This window comes from Calliopsis andreniformis, chromosome 9 (genome assembly GCF_051401765.1).
Source record: "Calliopsis andreniformis isolate RMS-2024a chromosome 9, iyCalAndr_principal, whole genome shotgun sequence".
NCBI classification, from domain to species: Eukaryota; Metazoa; Arthropoda; class Insecta; order Hymenoptera; family Andrenidae; genus Calliopsis; species Calliopsis andreniformis.
Window position 1 is genome coordinate 6,670,655 of NC_135070.1, and position 23,456 is coordinate 6,694,110.

Sequence of the window (23,456 nt, forward strand, 5' to 3'; positions counted from 1 at the left end):
GCCATTAACGCGCGCGGTGGGGTCGCGCGGTGAAGTTTCGTAATTAGTTTAGTATCGCGTGACTGTTTATCGCGTAATTTCATTAATACTCGTTGGCGTGCGACGGTATAATTCGCGTGAACCCAGCGACGTTCACTCTCTTGGTGATTGTGTTCAAGGGTCGCGCGTGGATCCAAAAAACGGGGAAAAAAGGAACTGCTGCATCCTAGACGGAATTTGATGCACTATGCAACCCCCTGTCCCATGGCGCTGTCATGCCATAACGCGACGCAGGTACCATTTTCGTGTCGTCATTAAAACTATAACTTCGTCGCGTCCGAGTCGACTGAGGCTCGTAACACGTTATGAGCACCATCGTCAAGGCTGATGCGTTTTCTAGGGTTACGATACCTTTGTTTCTCGTTTTCGAGCTGTCTGCTTACTTGCTGCGTCGAGCTGATATAAGTAACTGTCTAGTTTCTGCTTGATATCATAACGTGCACAGTAGTGTGTAAAACTTTGCAATTCTATATAGAATAAATGATCAGAAATATTAAAAATAGAATACAAAAATAATCAAGTTTATTTGTAGCTTATTTTATTGTACATTCACTGGAAAAGGATAAAATTGAAAATTGTAATATGTACCTAGATCGATCTTTTTCAATTTAGACACATTTCCATCAAAGACCTATTTATACTTTTCAGTAAAAGAAAATAATGTTCCACGTGGCAATACCTTATGATAAATAGTTCGTTTTTCCCTGTACTGAATATAATATATCCTCCACTCTGGTAACCACTTCCAATAGCGTTTCCTCGCGTCTCCCGAATGGATCCCCTTTTTCACAGTCCAGGGCAGACAGACGTCGTCGTTTCTGTTGTTCCGCGTCCGACTACAATGGCAGAGCAAAGGGAAAGTGGTCGAACTGTAAGACAGAGGCAGGGAGACGAGCGATAGATACGTATGGACAAAGGACAAAGTGGAAAAGGAAGGTGCATGCACGGACGTTAGGGAACACGCCGACACGCAAAGGCGCGCGGGGTCGCTGTTCTCCTCGGCCACGACTTTGTTGGATTTATGGATTATAAAGAAGAGTGAGGCGAAGGGACTCTGCTTATGACAACACGACAATGAGAGGACGCGAAAGAAGTAAGCGATAAAGCTGTCGTGAAAATGCATAATTTATATACCCGTTCGCCTCCTCCTCTCGCTCACTAGCAACCCTTGCCTCTGTAATAAATAATGCGCTGCTCGGCGAGAGATACACCGACGGAAGGAAAAAGTAGGGAAAGGGGGAGCGTGTTTGTCAGCCGCTAGACGCGCGATCCGACGATTAATTATGACCTGAGAGAATTCTGGAGGTTCAGACCCAGCGCTCGATAACTGGCCCAACAAATTCAGCGTCTTTGCAGCGTTCGTCCTTCTGACATCTCCCGTCAACGTTATTTATTATAATTTCATGTACCCCGAGAAGTTCGAAGAATCTGGCGAAGACCTCTCTAGCCACGATTGCTTTTCGAAAACGATCATTCTGATATTCTATATCTTTCCATGCCTGTCCCATGCAAAGTAGATGAAAATCATCATCTGCCTTCACCGAGACCATCCTAACGATCCGAGCGAATTTACAATCGCGCAGATCTCGATTTGATCCAGTGGAATTTGTTTTGCAGTGGGGCAGGGAGAATTCGCTTCTTCTTATGCATTCGTACCCGTCTCGTGGAATTCTTTTATTAGAAAGGACCCGTGATTTTGCAGTTCCCTTCGCTTCCCGATGGCATCGTAAAGAATTACTACCATTCGCGAAAGTTAGCGAAGGAGGGAGCGTAAGGGGGCAAGAAAGAGAGCGTTTCTTCCTTTACGACGAATAGTGCCTCGAGGAAGTTCCGCGAGCTCTTTCGTCGGGGGTAACTGAAATTAGGTTTGCAAAGAGGTAAACATCAGCGGGGACTGTACGTTTGTATAAACGGAAGGCGTTGCTCGCATGGGGGGCCACGTTGACAAATGCCTGTCGTCGTAGTCGTCGTCGACGCCGTATTCCCCTCTTCTTCGGCCTTACCCCTCCCTCCAGAACCCTGGTGGCAGGCACTCCGCGGGTGCCTCGTCGGCTGTGCCGCAACTTTTGCGAGAGACGGAGTTTGTTTTTGCGCCATTAGGACCACTTTGTTCGACTCTCGGAGAAATCCACGACTCTGCAAATATTCCCTTGCGACTGTGGGTATACTGGGAAGCTGGTGCACGAGAACACAAGGGGCACACGAGAACTCTAAACGAAATTGTTCTCGATTGCACGGAGTAGACGTCCCCGAGTAACTTTTCCGCGACCGGTGTCCCTGTATTTTCGCCGAATGTGACGTAATAATTCACTGGATGGCGCAAGAGTCACGGTAAACTGGCTTAACGGTTTTCCTCCTTCGTCCTGGCGAAGTGGTCTTGACATAGTTAACCCCCTTGGTCTTATGATTTTTCTAGGGGGGTTGGGATTAAACTCGCATCGAAAGTGAAGGATATAAATTAATGGTTTTGGAACGGTTGATGAGAAACTGGGGAAATATTATCTTGAGAGAAGAATAATCTCGTTTGACACAGTTCATTTGAAATAATATTAGACACAGGTTAGTATTTTGAGAGATTATCAGTGGAGTAGAAATAATTTTGTGACTTTGTATATAAAGTATAGATAAAATGGGTATCGATATTGTTGTGAAATGAGCGACTCAAATGTCAAGCTGATCAACAGCACGTTTCGTAAAAATGCTATGTTCATCACCAAAGCACATGACTAGTTTTCAACTTTTCAAGAATTGAAAAATTTACCTGCATCACATCTACTGTCGTAAAATAATAGAAATTTGTATGGTTTGTAAATAGCATTTAACATATTTCTGAACTTATTTTGACAAATTTGAAGTTCTTTGACAAGAATTCAACATCTCAAGCACAAAACCCATTACTTCTTAAATATTTCGCTATAGTAGATTATTCTAGTTACTTATGCCAAATTCTAAAATACGTTATTTATCGTACCGTCACTTTCCTCTATTTTTTATTTTATAAACCTGATCAGTATGGCATCAGAGCAGCTCAAATATCAAGCAGACATTGAATCGGTATCATCTCAAGAAGCACCGATCTCTGAAATTAATACCAAATACCCGAGCCATCGATACCTTTCGATAACTCTGGAAACCTTTCTATCGATAAAACGTTGAAGCAGCCGCCACAGCTCGATGACGACAATGTAATAACATCGGCTCCAATATTTAGAACGCGACTCTTCCCCCGAATGCAATTCAGAATCGAAGGGTTAAATAGCGCGATAGCCTAAATCTTCGCGATCACAGATTAAGAGCATCCCTTCCCCAATATCGCCGAGAGCATGTTTGAAATCAAAAGTAGGACGCGTGGTGTGCTCGGCGCTTAAGAGCCCCTCTGAAACTTCGAAATCTTTACGTGCGGGGCAGGGTTCGGCGGCCGAGGAAAGGAGAGCGGGCCGAATGGAACAAAAGGGGACGGAAGCCGTGCAGCCGCGCCTTATTCAAAAAGCTGCCGCGTAAATGTGGACAGGGCCGAAAACGCAATACGGCGAAAACGTGGTAAAAGAGCGGCACCGGAACGAAAGGAAGCGGGAAAGGAAGAAAGGCAGAAGACGAGGGTCGGTCGAATGGTAGGGGCGGAGGCGTGGGGAGGAGGAGGGGAGAGTGGCGTACAGAGAGACGAACGTAAATGACGACGGTGCGAGAGATCAGGGGTAGGGGGTGAAAAGAGAGGGGGCAGAAGGGGGCACAACGTGATGCTCAGTTGTTCAAGAGTTGTTTCATCGAACACGCGTACACGCTCTGCTGGCCAAGACGAGCGACTGCTGGTACGGTAAATGCGCTCGGTAAGCTGCTGTCATTAAAATGTTCCGCAAGATCGACTACGGTCGAGGTCTGCGGCCTGGGCGATGGTAATGCGATGCTCCTCTCTCTCTCTGTCCCTCCACTTTCTACTTTCTCGCGCCCCTTCTACCCGTTCCCCTCTCTGTCTTTCTACCTCTTTCTCATTCCCTCTCGATGCGGTCGTGCAAAGGGGTGTAGGAGAATATTCCGGCGTTGGGGTGGGTGGACTTGATGGACACTGCATTGTGCGCCATAATGATGCATTCTACAGCTCGCGTAATTCGTATGCGTCGTCGGCGACGTTTCGTCCCGCGTATTATTAAAACGCGCATTCGAAGGAAAAAACCTAGAGGTTCCGTCCGTGTCCCGCGCGCCATTGTTCGCGACGCCGGATAGAGGCGTTCGCACCGAGGAAATCCTGCCGTTCCATCCCCTCTTCTTTCTTCCTTTATCCCTGGCTTGCCCTCACCAAAGGCGAGATTTCGAAGAATAAGCCGTTTAGAGGGAATATAGCCAATGCTTCTCCGTCGGGACGAAAATATATAAATTTCGTCCACCCTGACAGAAGGGGGCTGAGAATTCGCCCCTTCGAGCTGAAAAATGCGGCCAGTGTGTGCGCGTCCTGTCTTCGCCAGTGACAATGCCCACTGATTTTTGTCTGGGATAATGAATTGAAGTTTCTTTTTTTCTTCTTCGTTGGATGTGGTAGAGTACTAATTATTTCAGAGAAATGATTGAGTTTGTTAAATTTGAAATTATTTAAAATTCTGTATGGGATTATGTTGGAGTTCTCATTATTTTTTATTACTTCCAATAGTCTTCGCTTGATCCATTGAGATCGTTGAACTTAGAATGGGGCGAAGTAACGTTTTCATTCTAGGAATTGACCGTAATTATCTAGCTCTCAGCTGGATACTTGCTCTAGGAAGATATATCGAATGCGAGCGGACAGTATAACAGCGAGTGATCATTTCTACTTGCACGCGCAGACGACGAGTGGTAGCTGAGCGCGATAAGGCTGACACTTGGAGTGATTCATTTAATCGTTAGTATGAAATGAAATTTCTGAATTTGTATATCACGATATAAGTTTGTGACGTAATTACTTAAGAAGGAAAAAATTGTAGAAAGTATTCATGGAAAACAAGAACGTATTTTCAATATGAAAATACAGTAGATAATTAAATCGTATTCCAAATCATAATTAAATAGTAACATAATTATTCGTCATTCCAATTGTAAATCCTAATTAACTCCTTCAAAAAATGCATTAGGGATAATTTGAAATATTTTATTAATTTCGGAGCATGAAGTATGGACATCTGTAAATAATTTTCTATCCATCGTGAATCTATATTGGAAAATATTATTCCGCTCACTCGTCCACTATGTCCCACCATTTTACTCATTTTTACTGTGACGAGGGCAGTATAAAAGACCGCAGTCGAGCGGCGATGACCGTAGCCGACGAACGCAAACCGCGTTTGCTGAAATGGCTAGAGACGCTGGCGGAAAGAAAGTAGAAGAGAATGAGGGTCTGCCAGACGAGTCTCGCTACGAATGCCGAGCGACGAAGAAAGCGTTAGACGAATGGAAGGGAAGCGTTGAAGGTAAAAGGGAAGCTCGGTCTTCAAGTGGCCACTGTCAACGTAATCGTCGCACGTCCATTTTATTAGAGCGTCTTTCAGCGCGGAATCTTATATCGTTTGTCCACCTTCGGCTATTCACTTCCGTCGTATTCTTCCTCTATCCTTATCTGATCTACTATCTCCGACACTATATCATCATTCCTCTCATGGTATCATTCAATTTCAGGCTTCCCTCCGCTTTTATTACTATTTCTATTTCTATGCCTGGCTATGTAGACTATTTTTACGATTTTTGAGAAGCAAATGACTTGCAGTTCAATCATATGATATTCTTAGGAAGTTCATAGTCTTCCTGAATGTGTGAACGTAATTTCAGAAATGACCTGTGAATATGGAAATAATGACAATATTTTATGAGAATGAATATTTTAGTTGATCTTGTTTCGAAGTTCCTAGATGATTTACAGTTTTATGATTTTTGCGATAAATTCTGTTGGAGATAATTTCGAAACTCCTTGAAGCTCTGTACATATGCTTGGAAACGTCCTATAGATATCGTTTGAAACACTAGATGTGATTTGAGAAGTTTCATTCGAATATACTGACGTCTTATATTTTCAAACTAATTAAAGCATTGATCGAATTAAGCGATTTCAGTTAAACATCGTGTAATTTCTCTTTTTTACAGTTGTACAAACGAAGTTTCTGCTAATTAGTTCTTCATCGAAGCATGACATAATCTACTCGTGTGTAGTAGTTATTTAAATTAGACATGCCATTTATAGGCAAATTATTTCTACCTACTCTAGAATGTAGAAACTATTTTCAATAATATCAGTAGCATACTATCACCAGCGTTGTCTCCTCTTGAAACTTCACAACCTATTACAATGGAACCTCAGGTCCTCTGGCCTTCAGTAAGTTTGCTTTCATATTACTGATGCAATACTATTTTGCATGTCGTACATTTTCATCAGCAGCAACCAACTGCCTTCAAAGGCTTTCCCAATCGATTCAGGCCTAATCTCAGCGAAACCTGACATAAAATTAATACGCCATGATGCTACACATATCCAAGCAACACGAGCACTGAGGCGGCTGAGATTTCGCAGGAGATGAAACACAGTGCAGCTACATATGTACACTCATAGAAGATTTCAGCACAGACCACAACATTACCATAAAGCCGCCGCGGCGGTTATGCATAAGCATAATTTTTCCAGCGGCATAGCTTGCTCGTTGCACAGCTTACGGGGGTCGCGGCAGCCTCCCCGTTTCTAATTGGTCATGCGGCTAAACATTGCATAAATTCGCAATAAACCTGCCGCCGGTCATGGTACGTTTTGCCAACGACCAAATTACCCAGGATTTTCTTCACGTCCGCTAATTTCCTCTCGTCGGATTTCCTGTAATCGTCGTTTGTCAACTCGTAAGCATGATGGAGATCCTCTGTTGCTCGAGTGAGAGCCACGTGCCTTCGAGGAACGGGCCTCGATAGGGCCGATATTCGAGTTCTCGAATCGTTTATTCTTTGTTACCCTCGCAGTCTCCGATAATTGAAGAGCGCTTGAATAATCAATCTTCTTCCTTTTTTTATTTTTCGTTTCGGCCTGCCCTTACCTCACGTTTGCATCGGGGGAAAAAGGACAGTTAATTGATTTGGAGGCTTCTTACTTTGAGACGCGTTTGCTTTGCAATTCCTTAGGAAATGACGGAATAATGAAATATTCAAGAACGCGTTCCATTCGAGATTTTATTGGCGGATAAGAAACGCTTTGGTGGCTTTGTTCGGGCACAGAGGAGCAATATTCCGAGGGCAACCAACAATTCTATCGATCTTCTTTCATCGGAGGCATTCATTAACAGTTTTTCACATTGATGTTTAACTTTTTCCTCAAGTTCATTAGGTGCTCCATTTTAACCGTCTGCTCCCTCTTCCCGTCGCCCCTTCTTCGCCGTTTCCATTCTCTCCACGGTCCTTCTCCCTTTCTTTTTGGCTGCCGGCTTCTACACTCTTATACTTTCGCTTTCGTGGTCTTATAGCGCTAAAGAGCGCCGAAGCGAAAAGACCGAGTGCCTAGGGCGCTACTTACAACGACAGTCGAGTGTACTCTCAAGGTTTCTTTCAAGGTTCTTTGTCGCCTTGGATGTCCTATCACGCTTGATAGATCTTTGCTAATGATTACTTTGCGGTTTTTCGTCTTATCGTGACCATTTGCGATCCAGTTAATGTATCCTTTCGAGATCGATCTATGCTTCGGGGAATCTACTTTGCCTCTTTTCGGGGGACCAAGCTGCCTAATTTCTTAAGATACTTTCAACGATGCTTCAAGCTGTATATTATAGTGTTACTTTTCGTTGTAGTTTTAATTAGTGTACTATACTATCTACAATGATATACCTGTGACTGTCAGGCAAAATGGGTTATGTTTCATTTTTAAAAAATTCGTAGTAAGGCCTCAATAGAGATCTAGGATATAGAATTTGTATTTTCAGAAAGAAAGAAGAGCATTCAAAGAATTTTTTCACCTAAAAATAAGAGTTCAAGAAGGCAAGTCTATGATAACAGTATTAAAGTTGAAAATTTTAAAAGCCTCAATATCTTGAGAACAAAAAGATATAACTCAAGTCATTTTGCCTATTCAGTATAGATATCATCACACCTATCATTCTAATACAACAATTCCACAAATCACCGCGGAAAGCCAATGAAAGACAGGAAGCCAAAGTGCTAGCGCAATATTCTACATGGCTTCTACTAATGTAATAATCCCTACTTTGTTCGTGTGCCGTTTCTTTCATCGACGTAGTTCTACCAAATTCGCAAAGGACAACGAGAAGGCTATGATTCACGTCTATTATATCATCCACGGAAAGATTAGACAATGTCAGTGAAACACGTTATACTTAAACAGAGTTACCATACAAATTCCCTCTCTGAGTATAGTCGAGGAATTCGAGAGATAGGAGAAGAAATAACAGGTGTCCTTTTGTATTCTGTTATCTGAAATCTTGCTCGACTTTAAGACCTAGACTTATAGCAATAGAACACTCGTTACTTCTTCCTTCACCCACAATTTTTCCCACTATACTTAAGGAGGGAATTCGTGTGGTAACCCTGCAGAGAAAAGAAGACTGCATTCGGTGGCTGCGTCTACCTGAAAATCGCTACCATCGAGTCAGACTGTCCTGAAACGGTACCATCTGGCGACAATGGTATAGGTATCTCGTATAGAGCACAGGGAGAAGGGTTCGGGCTAGGGTCGCGCGAACTACGTCTAAAATCCATTCTCTGCAATTAAGTTAAGAATTGGGATATTAATATTCGCGGATATACGTACAAAGCGGAACGATAATTCAACTGCTGGCCGAAAGAGCGCCGGTTTCCGCGGGTTGCAAGTGCTGCTGAAGTTCTCCTGCCCCGACCTTAAATTTCGACCAGCAAACGAGGATCCAATTAGTTCGTATTTATTACTGCCTCCAACGACATGCATCGCGCCCACTGGCTCACGTGTTAATCCTCCACCTTACTCCTGAATATTAGGTTCTAGTTTTCCTTTCTCTGCGTTCCGGTTCGCGTGTGCAAGGTGAACGGACTTGTTTCACGTATGATAATATCACGCTCGGTTCAAATATAGATATGTATTTCATGAGGCGTGACCAGACGGGAGTGTATTATACACGGTGTTCCATAAACATGTTCAACAAGGATTTTGAAGGATATGTATCGGACTATGTATTTGTTGAGATACTGTCAGATACACTCTCCTGAATTTCTACTTGTAGCTTGCGTTGCAGAGGATCGAATATACGTTGCTTTACTCTATTTTTAATATTTAGTAAAGCTGGGTCTATATTATATGTTATATAACATAATTACATAACTCTTTAGGAAACAGAGAAAAATTGTATAACTTTGTTAAGCCTTCTTCAGATTAGTCAAGTTACTGAAATTCAAACAGCTTGAATGTAAGTGATTTGAAGAAATTTAACCAATGTAAACCTGTTATTTTATTTGACTTCAAACATCCCTTCAAGTTTCTATTTTGTCTAGCCACAGACAGTTCAGATCAGTTAAGTTATTTGAATTTAAGTAGTTTGAGTACGAGTGATTTGGGGCAATTTGTGTTATATTACTTGGTTTCAATTATCTTTTCAAGCTTCAAGTGAAGTTGACGTCCTTTCAACTTTAGCTTGGCTTGAAATACACATTAATTGATGTATACCATTATGTATATTATACCATACAGGACAAACTTCAAGTAAATTGACAAACATGTGAACGTCCATAAAGTTTCGCAATTTGTATTATTTTTGCATGACAGCTTGAATTCAAGTTACATTTAAATTCAAACCTCTCGAATCCAAGTAACTCCCCCTGTGTGAACACAAACTTGACATCAAGCTATTTGAATCCAAATAGCTTGAATTCAAGTAATTTGACTAATCTGAACGAGGCTCTAGTATAGACTCAGCTTAAGTTAAGTTACTCTCGTGTAATTAAAATGAATTACACTCGTGGCTTAAATTTGTTTTTATCTTACTCCTCTGTTCAGTCTATTCAAACATTATCCACGCAAGAGGGTAAAATATATAACATAATCATATCACGATCTCGCGTTTAAACTCGTCAAAAACTTAGCCAACTAAACTCGCTTTGAACTTGTCGGGAACATAGCTAACATAAATTCGCCTTTCCTTCCCCGTCCATTCGCGAGATCTCGATGATACAACATCCGCGTACGGAGGCTCCATGCAAAACACATAGGAAGCGAAACTTTAATTCGTCTCTCATCCGCCAGTAAGAATAGGGCAGACGCGAAATCGATTCGTGAAGAAATTGAAACACGGCGAAACTTCAAAACCTGCCCAATTACCGACGGCGAACATCATCAATGTATCGTAGCAGGGGCAGCGGATTCGAGATCGTTAGCCGAACGTTACATTAGCCGCGAGTAAGTTGTTCGAAGTTCCATTGGCATGCACACCAGATGCTTGTACGATCGATCGCCGAGCGGAACGTCGTTCGTACGGCGGATACACGAGGCGGCTGGCAGGGATTGCAATTCTCGTCGTCGTAAAATTGACAGGCACGTTATTACGAGATGAGCTTCGACGCGGAGGTCTGTCCCCACCTCTCCTTCCCATCGTCCATCCTGGTCTTTCTTTCTCGGAAGGTTTTAATTATTCCAGACTGAAATTTAATATCGTACGATAGCCGAGGCTGCGCGGCTGAACACTCTCGCACGTGTACGTAGCAGGAGCACATCTTTCCGGGCACATACTTCAAAGCTGGTTATTAAATTTTCACTGGGAAGCGAACAGTCTTAAATATCGATTTTAGTCGCCTTCGTTCTGCTCCCTTTTTTCCCTTTGCCTCTCGCCCCTACGTCCTCCCCCCTCTCATACCATCTCGCCTTTCTGCTCGGTCTCGTTTCCACCTTGCCCTATTCTTCTTCTTTTCTTCTTTTACGCGCTCCTCTATGATTCTGTCCCACTGTCGGACAATTAATCGGACGCATGATAAGACGGTTAAACGGGCGGAGTATTTCCACGGCGGGTTAAGACGAATACGCGGCATTTTTTTCAAGATTTCAACGCTACCTGCGAAATTAGTTTCCGCCGAGAGGAGGTTGAGCTGGGAGAAAAAGAAGGAGGCATTAATCTCTCGAGAAGTTCGACAGTTACTCCCTGGACTGGGAGGAAAAAAGTTTTCGATCTTTGTTGGTACTTCCGGGGAATGATCTTTCTCGAGTGGCTCCTTCATTACCCTTTCGGGAAGTTGTGGTTTTGAATTTCGCGGTCATTGAGTTTTGTGTGTGTTTTGGTAAGCTTTGGACGTGGTCTGTTAACTTAAAAAGTTGAAACTTTATCGCGAGTTCACTATATTGCCGACTTGTAAAGTTGGTTACCGTCAAATTAATTGAAGGTTAATAGACATTATTCATATAGTTCCATATTTCAAGGGTAAAATTCTACAGGGTTTATTATCTTCTTAAAAAGTTTCAGAAAGATGGTAGAACAGTAAAAAAAGGTAATTCGTTTTTGAATTCAAGAGTCTTTATTTTCTTGAATAGTCACGTCTCCTTGCACCCGCGTCGCAGCATCAAAATGTGAGGATAACATGGAAAGAATACGGCAAGAGTGAAGACGCCTTTTATTCTTCTTTCAACGTGAGAATATTACAAAGATACGGACTGGGTCAGTTCGGTGTCGCTGAAGTTAAGCAGATTACGTTAATAAATCCCTGCAGCAGCGCGCGGCAATTTCTGCGAGATTCAGAGCTGCCATTATTCGAGCAATTACCGCGCTCAAGATTTCTTTAGATCAGACGTGTTTTCCAGCTAGACATAAACCCACTTTCTGTCTTCCTTCTACAAATTATCTTCTAACAAGGCTTTGAAATGTCATTTAATTACCTCTTTAATTTTAAACATACTGAATACTTTAAAATAAGTTTGTTAAGAAGAGTCTTGTTAATTTTTAAGATTGATATATCAAAGTTATTTTGACAATGACAGAAATACAAAAAATGGTCTATCTTTGCTATAAATAGCCAGCTCGAAAACAGTGTTGATAGTATCAATTAATCGTTCGTCTTAGTTCGAAACCCGCAATTATGCGTGTTGTATAATCTCTGTACGCGAAAAGTGGAGCAAGGTCCTCAATTAACCTTCTTGCAAGACTCATCTCCGAGAATCGTATTTGTTCGATAATTTTTCTCCCTCTGAATGTGTTTTTGTCAAGGATTTTTTGTACACTTATACTGAATTAAAATAACGCTGACTACGTTCTCAAAGAGAATGTTACGGTTCACGATCAAACGACCCTGTCGTTGAAAGGAGAACAAGGTCAACGATTGGTATCAGTCATTTATCAGTGATTGAGAAATTAGTGCTCGCAAAGTGTCAACAAATTTACGCGCGATCTTATAGTCCATTTCTCAATCAAACAGCTGGTTCAAGCTTATCGAGAGGCTGAAAGTGACAGAATATATTAGTGTTTTACTTATCAAGTAATTGCACCTTTTACCTAGGCATCCAGTATTTTTTACAGCCATTAAGATTCAATTGTAATCGCTTCCTACTACATAATCGAACGCAGCAATTATGATACATAATTCAATTCAACCTTCCTTCCCCCGCATATCATCTCGCGTGTTATTAGCATGAAAAAGAACGTCCCGATTAACGAGCAATGAAATCGATATTCCCATTTTACATAGGCAAGTCATATCCAATTACTTTACGTCTACCTGCTCATTTAGAGATCACAGATACTGTCTATGTAGCTACTTTGGAGCGTGGTTTAAACGGCTACTGAAATACTCAAACCAGTTACACGAACTTTTCAGTCCAATGACGGCTATGATGGTGTCCATTTTGGAATTCCTAAAGAATGCAATACCAGGAATACATGTTTCAGTAAATCTTCTGATTCGAATGAAGCTGAATAGTAAAGTGGATCAATGAATCCCTCAAACTTCCCTATTGATAGAAGCGTATTAAGAGTAGAATGTAGAACCTTCCTGCAGACCCAGCGTTTTACAGTTACTAAGCACACGCAGTGCTAATATATAAATAATACAGTACCTCGTACAGATGAGAAGCATAGAGAGGGGTATCATGAATTTTTAGTTCTCGTGACTACGTAACTGCACTTCGGTTATAACTGAACACGGACAGCGCTATAGCCATTCGTCGCGCGACCACAGGGAATGTTCGACTTGTTACGCCTTTGGAGCAGCACTTGACTGTCGGTCTTTCACCGAGAACATTATCGCAGACTTGGTAGCATCAAAATACACATCGATTTCATGTGTACCGCACAATGGACACGCTGCCGCCGTCAGTCTATACAACTCAGAGCCATCTACCGCTGCTGTGCAATCGACTAACTGTCAATCGATCGGCCTGGATTAAGATAATTTCGTTATCGACTAGCAGACCAGCCTCGGTATCCGTCAGCCAACGAGGCCGGGTTTCCGATGAACGTTCAATGGCTGACGTAACATTTTATTCGGCCAGGCTAAAGGCACATTGTTCTACCCGAACTCACTGTTTGCATGTAAGCGAAATATTTCGAAATCCTTGGACATACATCTGTCAGCTCGACTGTTCTACATTTCCACGGAAACGTCATTCCATGAGAATATTTTTCAGTGGGCATTCGTTATGTTAGGATAGGTCTGAAATAATAAATGAAATTGGAGAAGAAGGTCTTGGGAAGCGTAATATAAGCGGCTGATGTTTATTTTCGTATTTGAATAAACTGAAGAATGTGAAGAATGTGAGACAGAAGAATGGAGATGTTAGGTTGAATTGGAGAAGGTAGTCGATAATGTGGAACTAAGTTCTCAGAAAGTTGTATGAATGGGTAATAGGGTAATTAGTTAACGAGACCAAGTTTGATTGTAATTTATTTTTATTGATTCGTATTGGAAAATACTGTAATGAGACATGTTTTAATGTTCTGCAACTTGATTTTGATTTGTAAACGCAAGCTATATACGTAACTGAATTTTTTACTTAATTTTAAGAAGTCTAGAATTTCTGTGATATCTTACAGCAGCATTTTGCAGCATAAAAAGTTTCACTTCTATTACTGTCGCTACAAACAATCCAGAAACTATGTCGACTCATTCTCTACACACAAACGGACCAAACAGACAGGATTCTTACGATTCTCCGAACTAGAATAGAAAAGGGGCAGTCGTAAAATAAAAGGAGGGGGATGCAATTAGCAGAGAGCACACATTATCTCAAGCGATTCTTCTACAAACATTCCACGATTTGCAATGTAGATCGTTCACTCGAAGAGTTTTCACGAGTTAGTAAGAAGAGAACGACCAGCATCTTTGTTGTTTCTCCTCGGTGAAAACTTCGGTGATACCATTTTCCTCGAACATCATGATTTCCCGATTATAACGACGTCAGAGTTTTATTGTGGCTGACAATAAAGAGCGTTATCATAATCGCGTCGGTACGTTCAGAAATTACGGTCCGCTGGGATGTTCGATTTTATCGGCGCCGAAATCAGCAGGAGATCGCGGGCGTGGAAGCGAGAGGAACGAAGGGAAGAGATGCAAAAGGGGGACTCACAACGTTTGCTGCGTCAACGGTGCGGAAACACCGCGGTGAAATTTGGGTCAGCATCATGGAACGAAAACGATCGTCAATTTTTTCCATTCTTCCGCTTTGTCGCTCGAATCCCTGCCCCTGACCAATAGAACCCTGTTTTCGCCAACTCGACGTCGTTTCTCTTATCGAACTCTCTTGCTCCTCCTCTTTACCAGAACAGAATTGTTCTCCAAGGTGAACGATACAACGACTCGGGGAGATTCGAGATCCACTGGAGGTAAATTCTCATGCTGGACTCTTATCTCCTTTGTTCGAAGAAATTTTTGGGGTTCAACTATTCAGGGAATGAGCGTAAGGTCTCGGTTTGGTGAAAACAAGTTTGGGGAAATTGTGTCCAGAGGAGGGTGTTCGACAATGAGTGTTAGAAAGTGGAATGGGTAATGTCAAGGTAGGACGAAAATAAAGAATGAGGGAATTGCGTTTGGGGATTCGTTTCAGTGTTATTAATTGTTGAAGAATTTCTGGAGTACGTCTGAGAGGTGACTTGACTCATTCTACTAACCGCTGTCTGAGCAGACTTGTGCATGACGACAAGTAGAATGAGTCAGATACACTTCTGGCAGGCTAGAGGAAACTTCAACGATTAATAACTTGGAAAGGAGGCCTCATACACATTTTTGTCATTCTGAATTTTTATTTTATTTTGAGGTGTAGAATCTCCTCTTCAAATTTTCGACACCTGTCATAATTAAACACTCTATATAATTGATGCTAAATCTTGTTCTATTATTTATAATACTTGTAAGAACATTTTTATAAATTTTGAATCAAATTAATATACTGAAAAAATTAGACTCCATGAGATTAAAAGAGAAAGGAAAGGGATTTATAAAGGAATACGGACTTCAGAAAAATCAGAAGAAACTATGAGACAATATTAAATCCTAAGAGAGAAAGTTAGAGTATAGAAAAGTAAAAAAGGAAGAAATATTAGGAACTGAAAATAATAGATAGAATATTCTTCAAGCATAGTACACTTTCAATATCAGAAATTTGATTCAGGGAACATTGGTCCTCACGCCATTGCGAATGAGAAGCCTCTTCTAGCATCCTTGGGTTCCTTTTACTTCACACAAAGTGGAACAACTCTACTTGACCATGACAATGATCTTAACTACTTATATAATAGCAACACTACACTCTATTCAGTTCTCCTATATCAAGACACTCTTACTCGTTAGAATTCCTTTGACAACACACAGCCACAGAACTTTGTCTCCCCTTTGACACTATTTTTTTCTCGAGTGACGTGCAATATTGGCTGCTGTCATTGTAGCGTTACATCGTCATTTTAGCGTGAGCGGTTACCTTGTCAAAATTTTCACCGTGTTACTTTGACGTCCTGCAATGTTGCACACTTTTATTCGCTTTTGCCATCGCTTATGAAAGACGTACCCACACACTGGACTCCCTAATCTCGCGGTAATACATCGAGCCTGCGGTTTAGCCTTTCATCGGAGGCATCAATATCGACAGTCGAAGCGCTGAAGTAGATTTATTAGTATACGAACAGCCCGCGAACTCGTGCTTATCGATACGCCGCTTTCTTCTTCCTGCTTTTCCACTTGCCACACGTAATGCGTTTCGCAACCGAGCGCCGCGAGTGCGATAATCAGTGAGCCATTTCAGCGCAGCACAGAGTAACGTGTCTGAATAATCGTGTTGGCTTCGGAGAAAGTTTAAACCGACTCGGTTCTATTAACGTTCCATAAGGACGACCGAGGAAGTTGGGGAAATCGTAATTCACGTTTCACGCCAGGAGAAATTATAACTGTGGATTTTATGAGTTTGTATTTTCGAGATGAGTGACTAAATTTGACTTTCACGAATTTCTAGAAATATTCTATGTAGTTACTCAATTATTTATGAATGGTTGTGTGTAAAATTGATTGTTCATTCTGTAAAATTGCAATCGTAAGGCTGACCAAAAAATAGTCTGTACCACTTACAGACTTACTGCAGTCTGAGTGTAAATTTTGTCTATTTTCTACTGATACTGCAATTTTTATAATAGTAAGTACATATTGTTGGCCGATTTGATGTCTTGATGTTCGCAATATATTCTACACAAGAGTAAAGATAGTACTTGTCTATCAATAATGTACTCCAAGTAGTCTTAATCCTAGAACGATATCCTTCTATTTTTTAACGTAAGTAACACTGTGATGTTGTAGGCGACCCTTAAAAGATTCTTAATATTTAAAATAATGTTTATGAGTTTCACAAAATTTTGTCCTTTCTTCCTTGGGCATCTCAAAAAAGAGTGGCATAACTTAATTCTAGTTTACAGAATTAAAACAAATTTTTAAGTTACTTCGTAGTGCATACTAAATAGTAAAAGATTTTGTCCAGTTGCTGACGACATCAGAAGGTCTTTCTAGAGTTAATTTACATAATTCAAACGTGGACGATTCATTTCTGGTCATCTTGTCTTTGATTTCCTCGGTGCTCAGAAAAAAAAACTGACAGCAAGTAAGAGGGAAGAAAGTTCTCAAGAAACAATGCGCCTCTCTCGAAAGACAGATGAAGTGTGAAACTTTGTCTCCTACCATCTTTTTCACTCCCACGCTCTGTCTGTCTCTATGAACCGGTTTGGAATAACAGAGCCTGGGTTTTTCTGTTCTGTGAAAGATGCAGCGACAGCGGAAAAAACAGGATCCGTCTCCAAAGGCTCCTAGAAGGAAGCGGACTATAGACACGAGGGAAACGAAGTGAGACAGAGGGTCACACATCGTCTGTCTTTCATGAATGACGGTTCATCGCGTAGACAGCGTCGATCGTTTTTTGCCGACATCCAGTTTCTTTTTCTCACGACATCAGCAAACTCATGAGCGAGTCGCCTTTGGCTATACGCGGTTCCAAGGAATGAGATAATGGCTACGAGAGCTCATTGTTTTGGAGGCTGCATTGAGTGAACTCTGTACTTTTGCTATTTCTCGGTATATGCTTGATACTTAAGTGAATGAAGACAGCCTTCACTCGTGGCCTATGAAAAGTGGAATTATACTATAATGTTTCTCTTTCTTTGAAGGCAAAAGTTGTGAGGCGTTAGTGAGATTATATAAGAAGAAGATTATACAGAGCGTTCGACAACAAGTGTCAGAAATTTTACGGAATGATTCTACATGTTAAAATAGAATGAAATTGTATTTGGAAAGTCGTTTGTTACAAAAACATATTAAATTTACGTGAAATTTGTCTGATTTGAGATTTAATCAGTGGATTAACAGGGATTGAAGCAGTAGTCAGTATGCATTAGCTAGACACGGTGAAGTCAGTAGAATAAGCCTGAAGTCAGACATATTTCACGCATACTTGAAACGTTTTCTCAACAGCTAATAACTGAGAAACAAAGCCTGAAACGTTCATTTTCTTCTTATTTTTACATACAAAATTACTTCTTAAAATTTCTGACATATATTGTCGAATACCCTGTATAATAAGAACATATAATTCAAAGTTCAACGTGCCTCATATTAAGTTGGAAACATTACTACACAATTTATAAATTATTTAACATGGGAAAAATAAAATAAAGAAATCAAGCATTACCTATTTTCAGCATTCTAATTTATTCATCTAATTCATGGTTAGAACGTTTTCGGGAAAACCATCCCAAGTAATAAAAATATCCAGCATTCTTCAGAACGAGTTCCCCGCACATTCGCAGTAAAAGGAACAGAGAACTCGAAAGTTCCGGCGAACTTCCATAAAAATGATTCCCAATATAAAATTCCGTACAATTTCCAAGTGGTGAAAGAAAGCAGAAGTAGCGTTAACAAAAGTGCATGCATAGTGAATGAAATTCATTATTCAATGGGCGAGGGTATATCGCGACGGATATGTCATAGTGAATTTCGTCGTATTAAACAGGACTTTTTCGTCGGCACGTTCGGTAAGCCGGGACCAACCCTCGCTGTAATAACAGTGGTCGTGGCCAAGTCCCACGAGGGCGGTGAATAAGGGCCACACCGTGGACTGACTTCGTAGTAGTTAGATCGCGCAAACTTTTGGTACCCTACTCGCGTAATTTTCGAAGTTATGTCGTCGCGCAGCCCACGTAATTTCTACAGTGTATATTATAGCCGTTCGTGACTCGACCCGCAATGTTTTTTAATTTTTCTTCCCTTCAACGACACTCAATGGAGCAGATTTTCTCGCGAAAATTCCCTAATCGTTCCCGAATACGGCCACGATCCCCATTCCCTCTTGATCCCAGAATCGCGAGACCATACGACACGAATTTATCGCGAGTCGCGTGGCAATAGCCTCGGCGCGAGAGAAATATGCGTCTCGGCAACGATACTTGCACGAGGCGCTTCCAATTCCAAACGGGCGTCTTTATCGCGCCAATAAAGATTTTTCATCGAGTCCTGAGTAACGAGTTATTTCCTGGAGGTGATTAAAGCAAACGAAGTAGATAAGATCATCCTCGCGGAGCCCCCCTCTGACGCGTCGTTCGCTTCGGCGAGCACGCTCCTTTTTTCCCTCGTCGGGCAGGGACTGGCGACAGCCTCGTGTCGGAAACCTGGCCTGCGCTCCTTCTCGACGGGGATGCTGCAACGCGAGTGAGCGAGAAGTTGCAGAGTGGCCCTTTATTTCCATTTTCGTTGTCTCCCTCGTGGCTCGCTGTGTTGCTCCCTATATTTATCTAATAGCACCACCTCTAAACCGCGGCCTCTTTTCCTACAGCGGCAACTGGTTCACCGCAGCTGCGTACAGCCCCGGTTGCGCGCACTTTGTGCCTCCATTATATGGGCAGTTTCCTTTCCCGCTCTGCCGTGTCCTCAAAATAATTAAGAGTTCATTAAGGGAAGATTGATTGCGCTGTTTAGAGCCGCCGCGATTCGTTCCCTCTCCAATGCTCGCAGAGGGACCTCTCTCTCGCCTCGTCTCTCTCCCTTGTTCTCCTCTATCGCATGGCGCAATCGTACCACGTGAAAATCTATGAATAGAGGACCGTTGTTTATTAGCTGTCAGATACTTCGCCCTTTTCCTTTTTCGCTCTTTCGCTTCTCCGCCTGCCGCCACTTCCTGCCCGTATACCTTTTTTGACCGTCCCAACGGTTAATGGCTCCGCCACAATGACTTCGACGAAGCTTTGCTTAGGGCGATCGACCATTTGTCAGCCGACAAACTTCTTTGACGCGGCCTTTTTTGGACAGCCCAGCGCGATTCAGCGCAAATTCATTTCTCACGAATTTTCGAACCGTTTGTTTTGCCGAGTCGGTGCCTGCGATGGAGTCCTGAAAAATGCTCCGAACGTGGGGGCGTGATGCTATCTCTGTGCGTGAGGAAAAATATCGGGACGCGATAAAGGTTCGCATCGAACCCGAAAAATTAATTAATTTCGTTATGAGTGTTGCGTGGGAGCCAATGTTCGTACCAAGTGTAATTATTAAATTTCAGAAACAAATTAAATTTCCTCAATGAATACTGAAACATTTTCCAGCGTATCAAGTTACTGAATAATGATCATGAAAATTACAAATAATTATATTCGGAGCATAATTCCATAATCAATTTAACTCGAATAATAAATTCGCTCTGAAATTTGCGGTGCGCAAAACAGAAAATAAAATATGCTTTATTTTCTGTTTTTGATACTTCGCCTACGTTCTCGTCAGCCAGGAATTTAATTAAGACGAATTTTCCGTGGGCGAGGGGAGGGCTGTTAAGATCAAGGAAACCCTTTCGTCCGTTTCCATTCTACGGAGACCCTGAAACGTCTGCAGAACCTCGACAATGCAAGCAGCCTGGTATTCTCTGGTATTTTCGATAGTCTTTGCACAGACGACATCATCCGCTGTTATGAAAATAACGGTGCTGGAGACGTAAAGGTTGCTACTCTTGTATCGTCGTGGTGGAATTATATCGGAAATAGTTTCGAGGCAGGTACGCGGCGTTGGGAACCCTGCAGGGCCGTACCGAAACTTTCCCACCTATACTGACATAGTTGACAGACTGCGTCATGTCGGCACAATAACAGCGTATCATTTATTCAGGCTGATTCGACGCGCTGGCAGCGAAGTTTCGATGGAAATACGAATAAATAATACGTCGGCCGCGCAATGATTTCCAATAAAATGCTCCCTTTTACGCCTGTTCTCGTCTACACGGTGACGTGCTCGCGTTGAGAATGACAAAAGTAATTGACAGGTGCATGATTGTCAGGTTTCTTTTAATTAGGTTTCAGTAGAATCCATTCGACCATATCAGTCATTGTTTATTTAATTAAATAATCTGATTCCATGGGAAACAATAGCATTTATTTAACATTTTTCACTGAAATTGTTTGATACATTTTTAGTAGGAAGATGACAGTCTATTTAGTTTATTTCAAGAGGAAGTGAAGTTAGAATGTGTGTTTATTATAAATTGAAGAGTCATTTCAAATTGAAAGGAAAGTAAATAACGCTTTTATTTCTCAAGTATAGTGAGATATCTTTCTGTCACGTGAAAATGGAAATAATGGTCTGACTAGAGTGTCTGGCCATAATATCTGAAACTACTTATCTCGAATTTATCGCAACCACACGGAACTTCATTGAACTCGCTTTCTCACACTTTCCTACTTATCACATACAATATCCTCTCGGTATAAACTCCTCGCTACTGATTTTATTTCCCCAAATTGTTGTTTAACTCTTCAGAATAAGGAGATATCAATACATAAAGTGTCCTCTAAAAAATGCTTCTTATTCCCCTGAAAATTTTCTACACACACCGAATCGCAAATTTATAACCACTAATGACTATAATTGTTCAAGTAGGCAACGACTAACTTTCAATTCACTTGCCTCGCGTTCACCATTAAGGAAACCTCCACTCAGAGAAGATATACGGGGCGGAATGAAATTCATCGAAACTTTCCAGCAGCTAATCGAATCCGTCGAAGCACCGTGACGTTTTTCCGTTCGTGGCCAGTGTTGCTGTAATCGGTAACGAGACCCGTGACTAATTTACGACTCATTTGCTAAAAACGGTCCGTTTCCGCAGAATCTTTCTACAAATCACGCGCACGGCAGACTGATTTAAGTGGTTAGGCTCTCCGATGAATTTGACAATAAGATCGAAGGAGAGATCCCAAAGAAGGATAGTTACCTTCGAAGACCGACTCCCATTACGGTTATTACTCGTCGTCCGGAGTAACAAGAACCCGGTAGATTGCCTCAAATCACCGACTGCGATCCGCCTAGCAATCAAGCCACCCCGTTTTTCTCCGTTCCGCCGATTCTAACCTTCGTCTATAAGTTAACCCCACACCCCCTTTCCCACCCAACCGAAATCCATTATCGATCGTCGCCCCTGTAACGAACTTTGAATCAATGATTATACTAACGAGATGTCCATGCGAGACTTCGCGACCGCCTAAGCCCCTCTACAGATTGCTTCACAGTTTCCCTACAACTGTACAGTTTCTACTGTTTTTGGGAGCGTCGATCACGTTGCTTGGAGAGCTTGAGCAATTGCAAGAGTTTCGAGGGTAGGGATAATAATATTTTTATTATAGGTGCATGGGTATACTAGTGTGCATGGGTATTTGGACACTTTTATGTTATTGGAAAATCATGAAATATCTATACTTTTATGTTTATACTAACTGCTATCAAATTTTATTCTCATCAGTCTAATCTATGTCTACATTAAGGCAATAATGGGCAACATTTTGTCGCTACTTGTGTAGAAAATAAGGGAGACGTTGGACACTTTTGGAGAATAGGTTCTAGGATTTACTAAAATATTGTAACAATGAAAGGTGCAAATGTATATATAGATTGCATAGTTTTTTAGTTAGAAACACCAAAATCTGTCTCGTTGCTGCCTCAGTGTAGACATAGCTGTACATGTATAATCGTCTGAGATGAGGTTTGTAGTTTCTACTTGGTGTATTCCACATATTACAATAATATGAATGTGTCCAAATACTTGTGGACGATAGTGTACTGTTTCCCAACAGCTGAGTTCCTGCTCAGAAATTGTCAGTGAGATGACACAGCGGCAATGAGCATTGAGTGTCATCTGAATGTACTTTTCTGGAGAGATAATCAAATCCACTGACAATTGAGCTTCCAACAGTATATGTATATTAACGTTACAGTGCACTTGAAAATGCAGTGTAAATTTACGAAGAGGACTTCTGTCTTCGGTTCGTAAGCTCTTTCGAATTTACGATACGTCAGTCGTTAATTAGAGGTCCAAAAAAAAAAAAACTTTGATCTCTCTGACTCGCAAATAAAATCGAAAGTTACGACCCTCCAGTTCGTAAACGGATGAAATCCATGTGACGAAACAGGAAACTGAAATATCGCGTTTGTATTGCGCGTCTCAAACCATGTTATAAAGTTTCGTGTGCAGCATCGGTTATCCTCGAGCTAGACTGTCGTGCAAATTAAAAATAGAACTGTTTTCGCGTGGACGCGAAAAATAGTAGCCCCGTGCACGCTGCAAATTGAAAACCAAGCGGAACAATTTAACAAGGTTTCCCTTACGCACAGTTTCTATCTATGTACACGCGTTCTTTCCCTCGCTCGTTTTCTCTGTTCCCCTACTTTTTTTCAACGTTCTCTCGTTTTTGAACTGTGCTTGAATGCACGAAAAGCGAGCGCCATTGTATTGTGTTTACACAGACGCTGGCTGCTGACATTCGAGCGGCCGGGGAAAAGAGCCGCGGCCATTCTGCTCCAGTGGGTCACACGTGAAATAGCCATGGCGACAGGAGGAGAACAAACAACTATATGCGAACTTACTCGATTAAGGACAATTGAAACGCAACCGTTTTCCCCGGGACTAGCAGCGCGCGCTGCACCATTGCGTCCGGTTTTACGTGCCAGTTTTACGTTGGTCACCGACATTTTTAGTT

The 23,456-nt window shown here is 41.7% G+C and overlaps 2 protein-coding genes across 3 annotated transcripts in view; one reads left to right on the forward strand and one right to left on the reverse strand.

Moving 5' to 3' along the window:
- Nucleotides 1-23,456, forward strand: part of Bru3 (CUGBP Elav-like family member bruno 3) — a 679,691-nt gene that overhangs the window by 218,865 nt on the left and 437,370 nt on the right. The gene's annotated exons all lie outside the window — the stretch shown is intronic.
- LOC143184126 (uncharacterized) lies at nt 20,894-21,886 on the reverse strand. Its single transcript, XM_076386141.1, has 4 exons — nt 21,872-21,886; nt 21,698-21,829; nt 21,379-21,525; nt 20,894-21,310 (listed from the first exon to the last, which is right to left on the reverse strand). Exons 1-4 carry the CDS (start codon nt 21,884-21,886, stop codon nt 21,278-21,280), a joined length of 327 nt encoding a protein of 108 aa, XP_076242256.1. The 3' UTR covers nt 20,894-21,277.

Excerpts from the sequence above, each read along its gene's own strand:
- LOC143184126 (XM_076386141.1), bottom strand. Across the intron at positions 21,526-21,697 it reads ATGGGAGTCGGTCTTCGAAG|CAACACTGGCCACGAACGGA; the intron begins GTAACTATCCTT and ends TACCGATTACAG. Across the intron at positions 21,311-21,378 it reads GCGAGGCAAGTGAATTGAAA|AAAATTTTCAGGGGAATAAG; the intron begins GTTAGTCGTTGC and ends CGGTGTGTGTAG.